This window comes from Fusarium tjaetaba (genome assembly GCF_013396195.1).
Source record: "Fusarium tjaetaba strain NRRL 66243 chromosome Unknown NRRL66243_c0000239, whole genome shotgun sequence".
NCBI classification, from domain to species: Eukaryota; Fungi; Ascomycota; class Sordariomycetes; order Hypocreales; family Nectriaceae; genus Fusarium; species Fusarium tjaetaba.
This window is the reverse complement of record NW_023501435.1, coordinates 154,578-170,349: the sequence shown is the minus strand read 5'-3', so window position 1 is coordinate 170,349 and position 15,772 is coordinate 154,578. Positions and strand designations below refer to the sequence as shown.

The following is a 15,772-nucleotide window of genomic DNA, read 5'->3' as shown; positions in this document are numbered from 1 at the left end:
AGCACAAATAGAATGGAAGGGAGGGGAGCTTAAAAGTGGGACGACAATAGGCTCCATCACGGGATCTCTAAAGGACACCGTTGTACAATCAGACCCGACCCTAATCTAAGCCAATCCGATACTACATTACATATTCTCTATTCGACTCGTCTGAGCTGAGGTCATCGCCTGCAATTGATTCACAAAGGACAGCTCGCCTCGTCTCGTTCCTGTTGTCTTGCCTCTCCTTGCCCTATTTCTCACTCTTTTTTACTTTACGTACCTAAACTTTGTTTGTCGAGCTTCTCAAACAAACAACCCCCAATTGGAACTCATCTGCTACTGTCTCTGGTCGAATCCAAACGCCCTGAATATCATCCCATCAGGCTTCACCAGCTGCTCCAAGTCTCCTTCTCTTCTGCTTCACGACGACCACCGACTTCCATTCCTGGGAAGCATCGCCCTGTTTCGTCTCGCCCGTCAGCAGGTCTGCACGTGAAACAAAGCTCCCACCCGACACGAACCTCTACACAAAGCAATGTCCCAGCGATTCAACTCAGGCTACGGCCTCGGTGGCCCCGCGCCTTACGGCGGCTCCCAGGCTGCTGATCCTCAGCAGGGTGAGGGCTTTCTTGAGCAGATTCGTCCCTATACTAGCAAGATTGAGGATGCGCTCGACACAATCAGCGAGCCGATCAAGCCGTGAGTCGAGCGACGTCCTTTATAAAATGCCTTTGAAGCTCCGAGAGCTGACCATTTGCCCTCTTTGACAGCTACCTTCCTGCCATCGGTCGTTTCCTAATCGTCGTCACTTTCTTCGAAGATGCCCTTCGCATTGTCACCCAATGGTCCGACCAGCTGCTTTACCTGAAGGACTATCGTCATAGTAAGATGCGCATTGCGTTTCTGGTCCCAGAGGACACCGTTGGCAGTACTGACACATGACAGTTCCTTCCGGTATCACTCATCTCTTCCTGCTCGTCAACATTATTGCCATGTTTTCTTGCTCTACTCTTGTCATCATCCGAAAGCATTCCGACTATGCCGTTGCCGGTCTTATGGGTGTTGTTGTCACACAGGCTCTAGGCTATGGTCTCATTTTCGATCTCAACTTCTTCCTCCGAAACCTTTCTGTCATTGGCGGCCTTGTCATGGTCCTGTCCGACTCTTGGGTTCGCAAGACGCAAGTCTTTGCAGGACTTCCCCAGATCGATGAGAAGGACCGCAAAATGTACTTCCAGCTCGCTGGTCGCGTTCTGCTCATCTTCCTCTTCATCGGATTTGTCTTCAGTGGAGAGTGGTCTCTCTGGCGTGTCATTGTATCCTCGCTCGGAGGAATTTCCTGCGTCATGGTCGTTGTTGGCTTCAAAGCCAAGTACAGTGCCACTCTTCTTGTTGTCATCCTGAGCATTTTCAACCTCTTGGTCAACAACTTTTGGACAGTGAGTAGCATGCGGGGTGTGCCGACTGTATATAGAATGCTAACAAGTCGTATAGCTCCATGAACACCACCCCCACAAGGACTTTGCCAAGTACGACTTTTTCCAGATTCTATCTATCGTTGGTGGTCTCCTGCTTCTCGTCAACAGCGGCCCTGGCCAGTTCAGCATCGACGAGAAGAAGAAGGTCTACTAAGTACGGGACCAGAACCAGTACAGCAAGCTACGTCCAGTACAAGGGGCGCCAAGGTATCCGGCGTTGGCAGGGCATTTCCTATTTACTATCCCGAGAAGGAAATTGATGAAGAAAAAGGTGCGATCATGTGCATGATGGCCGAGCGCGTGTTTTGGTGATAGTGGAGTGGCACCAGGTTTGGCAAGATATATGGAGATTTTAAATCTGCCGTTACAGCATATCAGACGAAATGAATACATGGATGATCTCTACGTTGGCTGATGTTCATATCACAGATAGGTTGGGATGACTGGCGTCTAGACTTGTTTTGTTTGACCGGTTGTCGTGGATTGGAGACAGCCTTGGGGAGCAATTATCCCATGTGATTTGCCGAACCATGGGCTTTCTTTGTATCTCCTTATATAAAGACCAACATTGAATGGAAACGAAATCAATGTCTATTTGAACAAATGGTGGACTGCATTTGATGATGGGTTTTATGTCAAAACAGGTCAAACTGAAAAGAAAGGAGAGGTAGGATAATCATGATATACATATGCTTGTACTCTTGAACCATACTGTGCTTTTCCCTCCTGCTATAAGCCTCCATGTTGACGGTCTCTCTGAAGCCCAGAGTAGCTTACCTAACGATATGTCCCGATGACCCATTCACACACACACCCCTTCACCAAGCCGCGAAAACGGTATCACAGATAATATAAGGGCAAAAAGACATACAACAGCGGGAATTCGCTGGTCGTCACCGAACCAACTACTAATCCGCCCCTTATTAGTTTATCTATGGGAGATCGGACGGGATCCCGAGTTCTCTAGTAGGTATGGTCGTATGTGAAAGTGATGTGCTCAAGATTTGCCTATGGAGAGCGACGAGAATCATCAGGCCTATCTAAGTAGGTAGTTGCTGGGTGAATAAAATCTTCGTGGCCCTCCTGCAAAATAGGCTGAGTGCCTGAGTTAGGTCTGTACAGCTCAGGGTCGAGAGCTGCCTTTCTATCACATCTCTATCCCTGAACTAAAAGCCGTGATAACCTCAACAAGCTGTAAAGTTCGCACTGCTTTGCCTCACGAACAATGAAAACCGAGGCCCATTGATCCTGTCAGACCTATAAATGTCATAGGTTATATACAACTGCTGCATGTATATAAGTCCTGGCTTTACCTTTACGAAAGCCTTCTAGCATTTTTGGTTTACTCTCAACAACTCCATCCACAGGATGCTTCGACCTCTCTGACTTTTGACGGAGTGTAGCGCCGAGCAGTCATCGGCATGTCCACCACAGTCTTGTCCACCTCGTGGATATCAAATACGATCACGTAGCCTGTCAACATGTCTCACTTGGATTTGGAATAAACGAAACAAAAATATTTTTATACCATTACTTTTCGCCAAGCTGCCTCGTCCTCATTAATAACTCGTTCGTCATGGAACACAGCGTACTAACTGCTTGACGATCATCAGTCCGTCACATACAAGGCTATGCCTTGGGTAAGGGGTTCCCCAAGCTTTGGCTCTGTCTAACAAGGATGCAGTGCGGTCATCCCAATCCACACCTTGGGATCTTTGGAATGGCCAAGTTTTCTAGAGGACAAGACCCTTGGTCTGCTTCAGCTTCTTGACGTTGATGTTCCTCAACATGGGCACCCAGATGAAGAATAAGGACGCGATACCAACACCAGCAGCAAGCATTCTAACTTGCGCAAAGCCATAGGACTCCTGAATGGCAAGTCGTGCAGGGCTGTTTACGGGGTAAGCCAGCTGATTGACAATATTTCCAGCAATCAGTGGTGCATTGGCCAGCTCTGACTCTGGGAGGTTCTTCATAAGCTGAGGGATGAAGGTATTCGTCCAGATAGCACCGGAGATGGCTCCTCCAACCGCACCACCGACTCCTCCAGCGACATACAAAGTAGCGAGCGCAGCAGCGACATACTGGTGGGCAACGGCAGCAAGGACAGCAAGCTGCATGACCAAGATGAAGACAGCTCCACCGATGGAGATAAAGATCTCGCACATGATGATGTATCCGACATACTGGTTAGGAGCACGGAAATGGATCATCAGACCAAGCGCGAAGATGTAGATGGGTACTGCAAAGTAAAATGTCCATTTGTAGAAGCCAGTCTTTCGGATGAGGAAGCCGACGATGAAGAGAAGAACGCCTGAGACGACCTGGAAAGTAGAGTTGACATAGCCGGCTTCAGCAGGGCCGAGGTTGACAACGACCTGCAAGAATGAAGTAAAGAAATAGTTCCAAGTATAGTAAGAGATCTGGTAGGTAAGATCGATCATGCAAGCGGCAACGACAGACCTATCGAGGAGGAAGCGCCCCTGCAAGAAAGGAACAGGGGCGAGCCAATACTCCCAGACACCAAAGAAGACGAGAGTGCAGAATCCGACCACGATCATGGCGATGATGTAGCCGGTAGACCAGCCGTCGGGCGCGTGTGCAGCTAGGTTGAAGGGGAGGAGAAAGACGACAAGACCGCCGCCAAAGAGGAAGATGCCGATAACTGTGATTGTCAGTATGAGCCGCTTGAAGGATTTGATAAATAGTTACTAACCGTCGAACTCGTTGAAGACCCACCAGATGCTACCAAAGAAGCCCCGGTTTCTATGAGTCTTGGTGACTGTTCCCTTCTTGAAAGCCTTGTGAAGATTAACCTTCAAGACAAGGAACAGAGGAATAGTGACACACGGCAGAACGATAGCGATCCAGCCGAAACCCCATCGCCAGTTCTTGACATCGAGGACAAAAGCAGCGGCAGCCTTGGAACCGGCAAAAGCCGTAATCATGTATGGCGAGGAAGTAAAGGCAAAGGCCAAACCTCGGTTCCGGAGATTGGATGCATCGGCAGCGAGGACGCCAACGGCATAAATCATGCCTCCCCATCCGACAGAGTAGAAGACTTGTGCAGCACAGAAGGTTGCGAGGTTCTGAGATACAGCCATGAGGATAAGACCAAGTGTTGCAAAGCCACTCATGAGCAGGAAGCCCTCAGCGCGTCCCCAGACGTCGAGGGCCTTGGCCATGGGGATATAGCAGGCTGCAGTCATGGCGTCTGACACGATGGGGATGGTGGTCATGAGGGAATGGGCCTGCCACTCGCTGGTTACATAAGGCACCAAGACGAGGTAGAAGGAACCACGAAATCCACTTATGAGGAAGAGTGTCCAGATGCTGTTGAAGATTGGTTAGAGATATACCGAAAGTCGGTTTCAGGAGTACAACTTACAGACACAAGAGAGCAGCCAGGGATCCCTTACCCCAAGTGAGGGTAATGGCCTGAATCTCCTTGACTCCAGTCTGGACATCTTCACTGGGCACATCAGAATCGTTGCCCTTATCGTCAGGAGGGAGAGCACCAGCAGTGGCCTCCTTGTCATGGCCAGGACCGGTCTCGGTGATAGTCTCGGGAGCCTCTTCGATCTCCTTCTCGTGGGGAGCCAGAGTATGTGCGACAGGAGTATTATCCTCGCGAGCGAGGCCCTCGCGGATCTTTGCTAGGGCTGACATTGTTTCTGTTGAGTTCAACACTAATTGATAGTGCAGTGAAGTCACGATCGAAGCTGCAACACACTGGAACTGTGATGTAAAGAGTGAGGATAAGATGGGGAGCAATTGCATTCTTTATGTAGTGCGATGTAACACTGACATGGGCATATGCAAAGGGCGAGAGTTGGGCGATTATCAGTTGTCTGCCTACATATTACCATGTGTTGGTTCTGCACCGGAACTCTCTCTCCACGCGGTACACTTCCCCTGCAGCGGTCCATTGTAGCTTGCCTCGGAGACGAGCGAGGCTTTAGGCCAAGGAGCTATCAAAAGCATCGGGCTCTGGGCTGAAGGGATGCTCTCAGTTGGCCTTTTCCCCAATAGGACGGGGTCCGTAGCTGGTCAACCGACGGCATCAGATTACAAGTGGCAAACGAGTGGGGGAAATGACCCGAGATCGGAACACGGATGATGTGAAAATTTTTATCTAATCTGATTGATGGATAAGATCCAATCGTCAACAGCTTCATCCTTTCCAAGGGGGCAAAGGGAGTGTCATGTCGTGTCGTGTTAGTGGCATGGCAGTCTTGGAAATAAGTCGACATGCAGAACAAGAACCAACAGCACCGCAACGCTAAAATAACTGAACGGACTAATAACATAATGCTAGACCCAAAAATGATGGGAGACTGAATAATTTCTACGATGCCGAAAAAGGCTGCCCATGTACCCTGGTCATATCAAGTGGCTTGGCATAAGCTTGGGATCGTCTGAGCCCACTGCAACCAAGTTAGCTACGTGTGTAATCCCTACGCTTCGTGGATGGATCCCTATCGACTCGGGAAATACAGTAGCCAACTTACACTTCAGGTTCGTCGTGCTATTATTTTGTGCCCTGGAGCCCGGAGGTAGTTTAAGTTTATGAATCGATTTCCCATCTTCAGACAACATGGCGTTGTTTAATACAATGGCCGATAGGCTACGGAGTACCTCGCCAGAAATTAATAGGGTGTCTGTAAGCAACCTTGCAGGAATGCCATCTCGTGCATGTTATATGTCCAATAACAAGAGTTGAGTGGCCCCCCACGGGATGAAACCTAGCTAGTATGTTTTCGGTCTTGAATTTCTTCCTTGAAGCGATTAATCCCGAATGACTGATGCTATGTATGTACCAACTATCCGTAGTCTAGTTACACGCTGGCTCTCGATTCACCGGTTTACCAGGGACCTACGGTGCCAAGCCATAGTTCAACCGAGCGACAATCCAAGACTAGGTCTCCTTAGATCAATCCCTTGTACAGAGTAACTCTTGTTCCATTGCATGAAGCGGAGTTTGCCGAATGTTCCTTTTTAGACCGGCCGCGTAGCCAAGACCAAGAACGATGCGCGATATAGCCCACATGTTCCATTATCATCCTCACCTCCGGCATTAGATGGAGTTGTTGCCACCACCCGATGCAGGAAGCCAGAGAAGTCCAAGAAGATGGATGGGCAGACCAGAATCAGAACGACACCCCTTCTATTCTTCCAAGTCTCTTTTTTATCTTCTCTTTTGTTGTTGTAATTCCTCAAGTGAGGAGTGAAAAGGAATTTCACCAACACTTATCACGACACAAGGCTGCCGTTATTTTGAAATTCATGTCACAATGCATAGAAATGAACAAGATTTTTAACCAGAAAACGCTCAAGCAGTAATTGGAGATGATGTCTAAAGCTATTACAACGCCATCGACTACACAGCACATGCTTGTTGTGATGACCATTCATCCCTCGTGACTCGATATTCCACCTCGCCCTCCTCGATTCCCGGAGGAGGGTTATCGTACTTGTTGTGGAACGTTCGAACATGCTTGAGTCCAACTTTGGCCATGATAGCTCGGGACCCTTGGTTGACGGCCATGGTCTCACCAAAGACCTCTTCCACGCCGAGGTCCTCGAGACCATGCTTGACCAGCGCTCGAGAACCCTCCTTGGCGAACCCCTGGCCCCAAAACTTGGGAAGGATTCTTAGGCCGAACTCGACTCGCTTCTTGTTCACCTGGGGCGGATCGTCGTTGCTTTGACTGGGCGCCAGCACCCACCAGCCCACAAAATCGTCCCCGGCAAATCCAGCCCAGCATCCAAGGCCAGACCCGAATGATGCTGTCTCGAGGAGCAGTTTGTGCACAATTGTCGACTCATCGGCCGTGAGTGGCTTGCCGTACCCGATGTACTTCATGACTTCCGGGTCCGAGTCGAGCTGATAGATATAATCTCCGTGCTCGTGCCCGAGAGGCCGTAGTTCGAGACGGCTGGTGCGAAGTGTTGCTTGGCTCATTGTGTTGTGTTGGTCGTGATATGTTGGTGGCGGTTTCGGGTAAGAGGCTGATGTGTAAGATGGCACGAGTGACTTTTATTCCCAACGAGTTTGTATAGAACGGGGGCTGCTCTAGATATCTATGTAGAGACAAGACCTTTTCTCAAACACCATCGTGCCTCGCCCCCTCTTATATATGCAACACCAAGAGATTCAAGAGCAGGGCAGTGATCCTGCTAAGATGCTGCCTTCTGAAACTTGGACAAGATCAGCACCTTGGCAAGTATTGGCTCTGTGCAGAGGGGAGGTAGCTGGACTCTCTTGTCTGTGCAAAGCGGCAGAGCTCAGCACGCACAGCTCTGACTATCCCATAGTGTCAGATCAACTGCCGTAGACAGCAAGCGTGAGTTGCAGCCTCTGGTGGGTTGAGCCGCCAAGATCTTGTGAAATCCAATGGATCTGATAAGTGGGTGAATTAAGCATAGTATTAACCTTCGCCACTTTTCTCATACCTAAATGCAACTCTAATCGGTTGCCCAATGATGCATGCTTGTTTCTTGATTCTAAATCAGGTATCAAACCCGGTGAAGCAATTCATGTGAAGGATCTACTAGGTATGTATGTACCCAAGATCGGCCCACAGATGAGTTCTTTTTTGGGCCATGCATCCGTACATCCATCCATCCATCCCTCCCACTTCCCGATAACTACCTGCTTGGAGATTGGGGTCTGAGAACACATGGAATCCACCGAGAGGAATCAAGTCATTTGTCGACACCAGCTCCAGCTCCAGCTCCAGCATCTCCTAGCCACACTCAATCTCCGTTCCCGCTGACGATGGAATAAGCATAAAAACGCCTCTCGGAACATTGACATCCAGCTAGGCTTTTTAGTGGCCAAACAGCGGTTTTCTTTGCTCCGATAGGAGGGCGGGGGGCAGTCACTCCGACGCCTCTCCACCATTTCTCCACGCCTACGGCTTTATCAAGGATTTCTCACGCTAGGTTCATCATCCTTGTCGTGACGAATGGGTCATTTAATTCCATTTGGTCCGACTCTCTTGTCTTCTCAAATGTCTCTGAACCGTCTCAAAAGGATCTTTCTGCCCCGGCAGCCAAGACGATGCATTGAGTTACAAATATGGTAATAACAAGTGACGATCGCTTCCGATGCTCGGCCGTTTACTCCACTTGTTGTCGTCTCGTCGGACTTGGCGCCATGTCACATTACATCTTATCATATCAATCACACCATCTTCATCTTATCTGATCACCATTCACATTCTCTTTGGCTGGCTCCATTTTAGCCCACCAACACACTTGGCGTGGCGCATCCCACACTCTTCTCCGACTCACCTGGACTCACCAATACTACAGTACCTGGGCATCCTGGTTTATCTGATCCTCAACCCTGGCTGCATATGAACACGCCCGCGTTGACCAGACACAATAGAGTTCCTGAGGATAAACGTTCTACCTGTCGCCAATATACCCTCGCATCCACTTCACCGAGACGATCCTACCTCTTCTGAGAGACCCATCGCGGCCATGCCATTATGGATTGTGTCAAAGCGCAGAGTGCAATGCAGGGCCATTGTAGGTATCCACGATCCATCAACGCAAGGTTAGATGCCCAGGCCGACCGCGCTTTCATACTCATCCTAATTGATGCTTGCATAACAGGGTCTTCTTGGCTCAGGGCTCCTGAATCGGCTTTCTGGATGACTGCTGACGTATTGCATTGACTGCCAAGATTGCTCTGTTCTCTTCTGTCAAGTATTGTAATCTCTTTGAGCGCAGTGAGGGCCTTTTCGTAGGCTACTAAGGCATCGCTGAACTTTGACGGGCTCTGTTGGTGACAGCCTCGTTACTCAACTAGCAGTCAGTCAATGGATAGGCTCTTCTAAGAAACCTTAGCTTTACCCCTCGATCGACGTCGACAGCGACAGTCATGTCCGTCACACTTGATCAGTCGGGCACAGAGAAGCCCAAGAGAAGCTTTCTCTCAGTAGGTCAACCCCATCTCCTCCAGAACCCAGATGAATGCTGCAAGCAAACGATACTGATACGCTTCTCAGTCTCTCAAAACCTGTTTCACTTACCTCGAACTCTTGTTCGCCGCGGGTCCGACCTGGGTCGATTACTTCCTCATCGCGTTGGGTACTCTCTGCGCCATTGGAGCTGGTGTTCCTTTCCCTCTTATGGGCGTCCTATTCGGCCAGCTCATCGATAACTTCAACGGAGCCACTTGCGCCGCAGATGGTAGCGGCTCGGGAGCGAGCGATGCGGCATCTGATCCTCTTGACTACGAGAATGCTATCAACGACAAGGTTATAAAGACTGCCTGGATTGGTGCTATTGCACTTGTCCTGATCTATGGTCATCTGACCTGTTGGAACATCATCAGCCAGCGTCTTGCTCAGCGTTTACGGACTCGCTACGTCTCCGCACTTCTGCGCCAACCTCCAGAGTTCTTCGACACTCGTGGATCATCTGGGCAAGTCTCAAGCCGACTCCAGGGCGACATCACAGCTGTGCAGGCCGGGACATCAGAGAAGGTTGGCAACATCATCACAACCATGAGCTTTTTCGTCACTGTCTTTATTATTGCCTTCACGAAACAGCCAAGACTCGCCGGTATCCTCATTTGTATGCTCCCGGCCTTTCTTCTTTCTGGAATACTAGGGGGAAGATACCTGGGCAAGTTTGTGGTCAAACAGACGGAAGCATCCGCTGCAGCCTCTTCCATTGCTTCCGAGGCTCTGTCGCACGTTGCTGTCGTTCAAGCTTTCGGTGCCGCTCCCCGCCTTGAAGAGAAGTTCGCAGAGCACATGGCCCGTTCTCGCAAGTACGCTATAGTTAAGTCTTCCATTGCCGCTATCCAGACTGGTATGCTGTACTTCATTGCGTACTCCGGCAATGCACTAGCTTTCTGGCAGGGCAGTAAAAAGATCGCTGAATCTGTGGCACGCAACGACGGGAGCACCACTGTTGGTGAGATTTATGCCATCGTCTATCTTCTCGTAGACGCTTGCGTCATGTTGGGCGGAATGGCACCCACTCTTCCATTTTTAGGAGCAGCCGTAGGTGCATTCCAGCGGCTTAAGGAAGACATTGATGCCCCTTCATCCATCGACGGAACTTCACGAGAGGGTGTTGTACTCCCTCCAAGTGCAGCAAAGACCCTGACATTCCGCAACGTGTCCTTCGAGTATGCCTCTCGGCGAGGCCAGCCTGTCCTCGACAACGTCACGCTTGACTTCCCGGCTGGCAAATATACGGCGATCGTCGGGCTTTCGGGGAGCGGCAAAAGTACTATCGCATCACTGATAGCACGTCTGCATGATCCCACCGAGGGCACAGTCGAACTGGAAGGGCACGACTTGCGAGAACTCAACGTCAAGTCTCTACGAAGTTTTATTAGCTTCGTTCAGCAAGAACCCTCTCTTCTCGACCGGTCCATCCTCGAAAACATCGCACTAGGTCTGGTGAACTCTCCAAAGGAGTCCCACCAACACCTCAAATCATTGCTCAAGGGTCCCGAGCTCGCCAAGATGGCTGCCAAGGGCAAGAACGCACTAGATTCAGCTGCGTCTCTCGGGCCCGAGTTCGTCGAAATTGCCAATTTGATCCGTCACGCCGCTGAGCAAGCTGATGCGGCCAGCTTCATTGAACGTCTCGAATTAGGCTATGGTACAACTGCTGGGCCCAAGGGGTCGCTTGTGAGTGGTGGTCAGAGACAACGCATTGCACTTGCTCGGGCTTTGATCCGGGAACCTGAAATCCTTGTCCTGGACGAAGCAACAGCAGCTCTCGATTCTGCGAGTGAGAAGAGAATCCAGCTCGCTGTCGAGAGGGCTGCTGCTGAGAAAAGAACCATCATCTCGATTGCGCATCGTTTATCCACCATACGTAATGCCGACAATATTGTCGTCATGAAGGCTGGGCGAGTCGTTGAGCAAGGAACTTATGATGATCTTATGGCCAAAGACGATGGCGAATTTGCGCACATGGCAAAACTGCAGACAGTCGGCAATAAGAGTGACACAGGATCCGTGGACGGCGAGTCGATTGGCGCTTCAACTCTCCGAAACGACACGCAGCTGAGCGAAAAGACCGAGGTTTCTGAGGCAAAACAGTCCCTGGATTCCCAGATATTGGGCCGGGAGAAGGAGGTGGCCAAGAAAAAAGAAGATGTAGCATCAAATGATGATGAGCTAGACGAGGTGAAGCCTTTCAGCTCTGTCATCAGGGGTCTTGTCTGGTTGATTCGACCATCCCTGGGCTGGCTCACCCTCGCCATGATCGCTGCTGTCTTCGTTGGGGCTACCTTTTCTGGTTCCGGTATCATATTTGGCTTCACTGTCGGGGCGCTCAACCCTTGTGCAAATACCCTCGACCACATAAGTTCCATGGGCAACATGTTTGCGGGCTTGTTCTTCATGCTCGCGGGCGTGGAGCTTATAGCCAACTTTCTTGCTTGGCTGGGCTTCGGCATTGTCGCAGAAAGGCTTCTCTACAACCTGCGAGTTCTGTCGTTCCGATCCTTGCTGGAGCAGGGCATCCACTGGCATCAGTCTGAAGGACGAACACCGACCAGCCTCCTTGGCATCATTACCAAAGATAGCATGTCTGTAGGTGCCTTTAGTGGTTCAACTTTCGGTACCGTGTTTGCCATCCTCATCAATGTTCTCATCGCGGTCATCATTTCCCATATCTTTGCTTGGAAGATTGCCTTGGTGTGTCTTGTGACGCTTCCAATATTGCTTGGCTCAGGTTTCATGCAGCTGCGCATGCTGGCGCGTTACGAAGAGCGACACCGCGAGGCCTTCTCTACTGCCACAGCACTTGCAACTGAGGCTATTCAGTCCATCCGTACAGTGGCCGTCCTTTCCCTTGAGAATGAGTATATGGAAGGTTTCGCCCGATTGTTGAAGCCTCCGAGGGAGCAGGTTGTGCGCGCCTCGGTCACAACTAACATCTGGCTGGCCATCTCATATACAACCGGTACCTTCATCAACGCTCTCGCGTATTGGTGGGGCTCGCAGCTCATCATGAAAGGAGAGTATACTCAGAAGGACTTCCTTATTATACTAGTCGCCATGTTGACGAGCGCTCAGCTTTGGAGTGGCATGTTCTCACTTGCTCCGGAATTCTCTCGTGCTCGCCTGGCCCTGTCTCGCGTCATGACGATCGTCAACATGGGAAGTAGCACACACACAGGAAAACCTGGACAGGATCCTTCCAAGACTGAGGGGGACGTCGAAGCATCCGGTGGAGAAAAGTCGCTCGGCCCAGCGGACAACCATCGTCGTGGAGGTGCAAAGGTGACGTTCAAAGACGTTTCCTTTGCTTATCCTAGCCGACCCGATGCCACTATACTCGACAATGTCTCCTTCGTGCTCCCACCCAACCAGTTTTGTGGTCTTGTTGGTCCTTCAGGAGCGGGCAAATCGACCATCATGAACCTGGTCCAGCGTTTATACGAGCCGACATCTGGCAGCGTGCTCATCGATGATAATGACATCAGCAAGCTTCCAGCGTCATTTAGAGATACGATTGCTCTAGTACCTCAGGATCCTGCCCTCTTTGATGGTAGTGTGCGTTTCAATGTTGGCTTGGGAGCACCTCCCGGTCATGAAGCCACAGATGATGAAATCAAGGAAGCTTGCCGTCTAGCGAATATACATGATGTTATTGAGGCCCTTCCTGATGGCTACGATACTGAATGCGGACCCTCAGCTTCTCGTTTATCAGGCGGCCAAAGACAGCGCCTCGCAATCGCCCGTGCTCTTGTTCGTCGCCCCAGGCTATTGCTCCTAGATGAGAGTACCAGTGCTCTTGACGCCGCCAGCGAAGCAGCTCTTCAAGAGGGCCTCGAGAGAGCATCAAGGGGCACGACGGTATTGGCCATCACTCATCGACTGCATACTGTGCAGAAAGCTGACACCATTTTCATCGTTGAAAATGGACAAATTATCGACAGTGGGCGGCATTCTCAACTGATGGAGCGGAGGGAAAGCTACAGACTGAATGCCATGCAGCAGATGTTGCAATGAAGGGTCAGTGAATGTAAAGTCACGATGTGACCTGGCATGTATAAAATAGATTTAATAATATGTGTATACATTATTTTGTTGATAGATTTAGTTGTAAGTATGCAACTACCAACTAGCAGCGTATTATTGTTCATGGTTGAGTTGAATCCACTTCAACTCGAAACATCCATCCAATGCGGCCATTGGGCGTTTGCCGCTCGAATCGCGACAGACCTCTGATGACCTTGCATTCTAGGACTGATTAAGCGCCAATCCCTAATCTTAGTATCTATCTAATTGAGCTCTAGCTGGTATTTGCCTGGAGCTCACAAATTACATATCATAATCAGTATATGCATATAATTAATCACCTCATGGGAAAGCCTTTAATGTCTCACAGGTCATATCCCGCCCGTCACTTCTTACCTTGACCCCTCACTCTAATGCAATGGCTGAAGCCGTGGGAACTGCCCTCGCCGTAGTAGGCGTTCTCGGCCAACTCTTCGACGGCTGCGTCAGAGCCTACAGCCTCTTCACCGCAGCAGCCAACCTTGACACAGATAGCCAGAGACTTCTATGTAAAGTACGCATTGAGGAGATGCGCCTGGTCGTCTGGGGCCGGGACTGGGGTGTTGCGGAGGGAAGACTTGAAGCTCATCTTGAAAGCACAAGGAATCCCCAGCTGAGGAGTTTGGCACTTCAAATCCTCGAGGAGTTGCATAGCGCGGTCACAGACTTCAAGAAACTGAAGAACAGATACGGGCTAGTTGACGAGGGGAGAGCCAGCTTGGAAGTCACTGGATCGAAGCCAAGAAAGTCGCCTTCACCCTCAAGAAAGAGATCAAAAGATGATGAGAGTCGCGACTTGAATGGTGTTTCAAGGGTAACAAGTGAGAGAAACTGGGGCAAGGAGATGGGTTTAAGAGCAAGATGGGTTATAGCAGGTGAGTCCTCCAAGCCCTCATCTGTCATACCCACCAAAACAGAACTGATTGCTCGTAGATAAAGACAAGTTCATAAACCTGCTAAGGGACCTGCGAGGTAAATGGCCCCTCCTAAATCAAAGGCCCAACACAAAGGCTAAAAGAAACCTCAACTCCAGACTTTAATGATGGCCTCGAACGCCTTTTTCCAACCTCTCATCTCCCATCGTTTCAACGGGCTTGGACGAACCAGCTGCTCGAGTCTGCTCAGCGTGACGTTACTCAGCTTACCCTCCTTGAAATAGCTTCGGACGGCGTCTACCCCAAGCTCACGACTTCGGCCAACCTCAAGAAGCTCCGAATCAACCTAGACGCCAAGCCTCAGGCCTCGTTCAAGCCCACGTTCGCTCTCAAGGTTCCCCGTGCTGCACTTGATCTCAGTGGGGATGCTGGTGATGGCGGGAGAAGTACAGGACGGCATGAGAGCGCGGGAGATGTTGTGATTGAGTGGGTTGACTATGACCGCGATGATGTAGATGAGCGTGTAGCTCATGTGCGTCGTCTCGACGATCTTGCTCGCATGATGCACTCCGCTTCCGATTGCCATCCTGACCTTCATAGCATCGACTGCGTAGGCTACGTTGACGACACTTCACGGTGCAGATACGGGCTCGTATACAAAGCGCCCTCGCCCTCTTTCTCAACGCTCCACGAACTCATCGCCAGCTCGGACCTCAAGACTCCCAACCTCGATGATCGAGTCCGTTTGGCACATACGCTCGCCGTCGCCTTGTGGTCCCTGCACTCACTTGACTGGCTTCATAAAAGCCTTTGCAGCTCAAACATTCTCTTCTTCCCTTCGGCCTTTTCAGCATCGGCTCACTCGTCAACTGCTGCTGGGGCACTTGTACCAGATATACAGTGCCCTTATCTGACGGGGTTCGATGCTTCAAGACCAGACCTTGATACTGCGCTCTCTGTCGCGCCCCGTAATCCTTCGATCCTTACGCTACACCGACACCCAGCTTCCTTGCGAGGCTTTCCTCACTGCAAGCCCATGGATATCTATAGTCTGGGTTTGGTGCTCCTTGAAATAGGTCTCTGGAAGGTTCTTCAAACATACCATAAACCACACTACTCCATAAGTCGATGGCGCGACAAGGTCCTGCGTGCAGTTCTCGTTCCCGGTCTGGGTAGCAAGGTCGGTAGTCGATATCGTGATGTCGTGGACAAGTGTTTGGCCGTGAGTGAAGAGATGACAAGTGCTGAGGCCGGCAAGGTGATAGAAGATGTAGTCACAGCTCTCGAAGCCATCCGGACCTGATGGTAAACTTGAGACGAATGTAGATAGATCATCCAAATGAGAACCTTAGACGGTCGGTCGTCAGACAGAAATCCACAAAGAATG

General features: G+C 50.4%; 4 protein-coding genes across 4 annotated transcripts; 2 read left to right on the top strand and 2 right to left on the bottom strand.

The window, feature by feature from the left end:
* Positions 1-517: 517 nt before the first annotated feature.
* On the top strand, positions 518-1,614 carry FTJAE_10339 (uncharacterized protein; the record flags this gene model as incomplete). The annotated part of the gene is made up of 4 exons (XM_037343170.1): positions 518-681; positions 753-865; positions 928-1,421; positions 1,477-1,614. 4 exons carry the CDS (start codon positions 518-520, stop codon positions 1,612-1,614), a joined length of 909 nt encoding a protein of 302 aa, XP_037202601.1.
* Positions 1,615-3,193: 1,579 nt separating this feature from the next.
* On the bottom strand, positions 3,194-5,129 carry FTJAE_10338 (major facilitator; the record flags this gene model as incomplete). Its single annotated transcript, XM_037343169.1, has 3 exons — positions 3,194-4,125; positions 4,177-4,793; positions 4,849-5,129. 3 exons carry the CDS (start codon positions 5,127-5,129, stop codon positions 3,194-3,196), a joined length of 1,830 nt encoding a protein of 609 aa, XP_037202600.1.
* A 1,711-nt stretch (positions 5,130-6,840) lies between these two features.
* On the bottom strand, positions 6,841-7,425 carry FTJAE_10337 (GNAT family acetyltransferase; the record flags this gene model as incomplete). The annotated part of the gene is made up of 1 exon (XM_037343168.1): positions 6,841-7,425. One exon carries the CDS (start codon positions 7,423-7,425, stop codon positions 6,841-6,843), a length of 585 nt encoding a protein of 194 aa, XP_037202599.1.
* A 1,929-nt stretch (positions 7,426-9,354) lies between these two features.
* FTJAE_10336 (leptomycin B resistance pmd1) lies at positions 9,355-15,688 on the top strand (the record flags this gene model as incomplete). Its single annotated transcript, XM_037343167.1, has 6 exons — positions 9,355-9,411; positions 9,482-13,388; positions 13,548-13,555; positions 13,842-14,385; positions 14,444-14,482; positions 14,544-15,688. 6 exons carry the CDS (start codon positions 9,355-9,357, stop codon positions 15,686-15,688), a joined length of 5,700 nt encoding a protein of 1,899 aa, XP_037202598.1.
* Between the last annotated feature and the right edge of the window lie 84 nt (positions 15,689-15,772).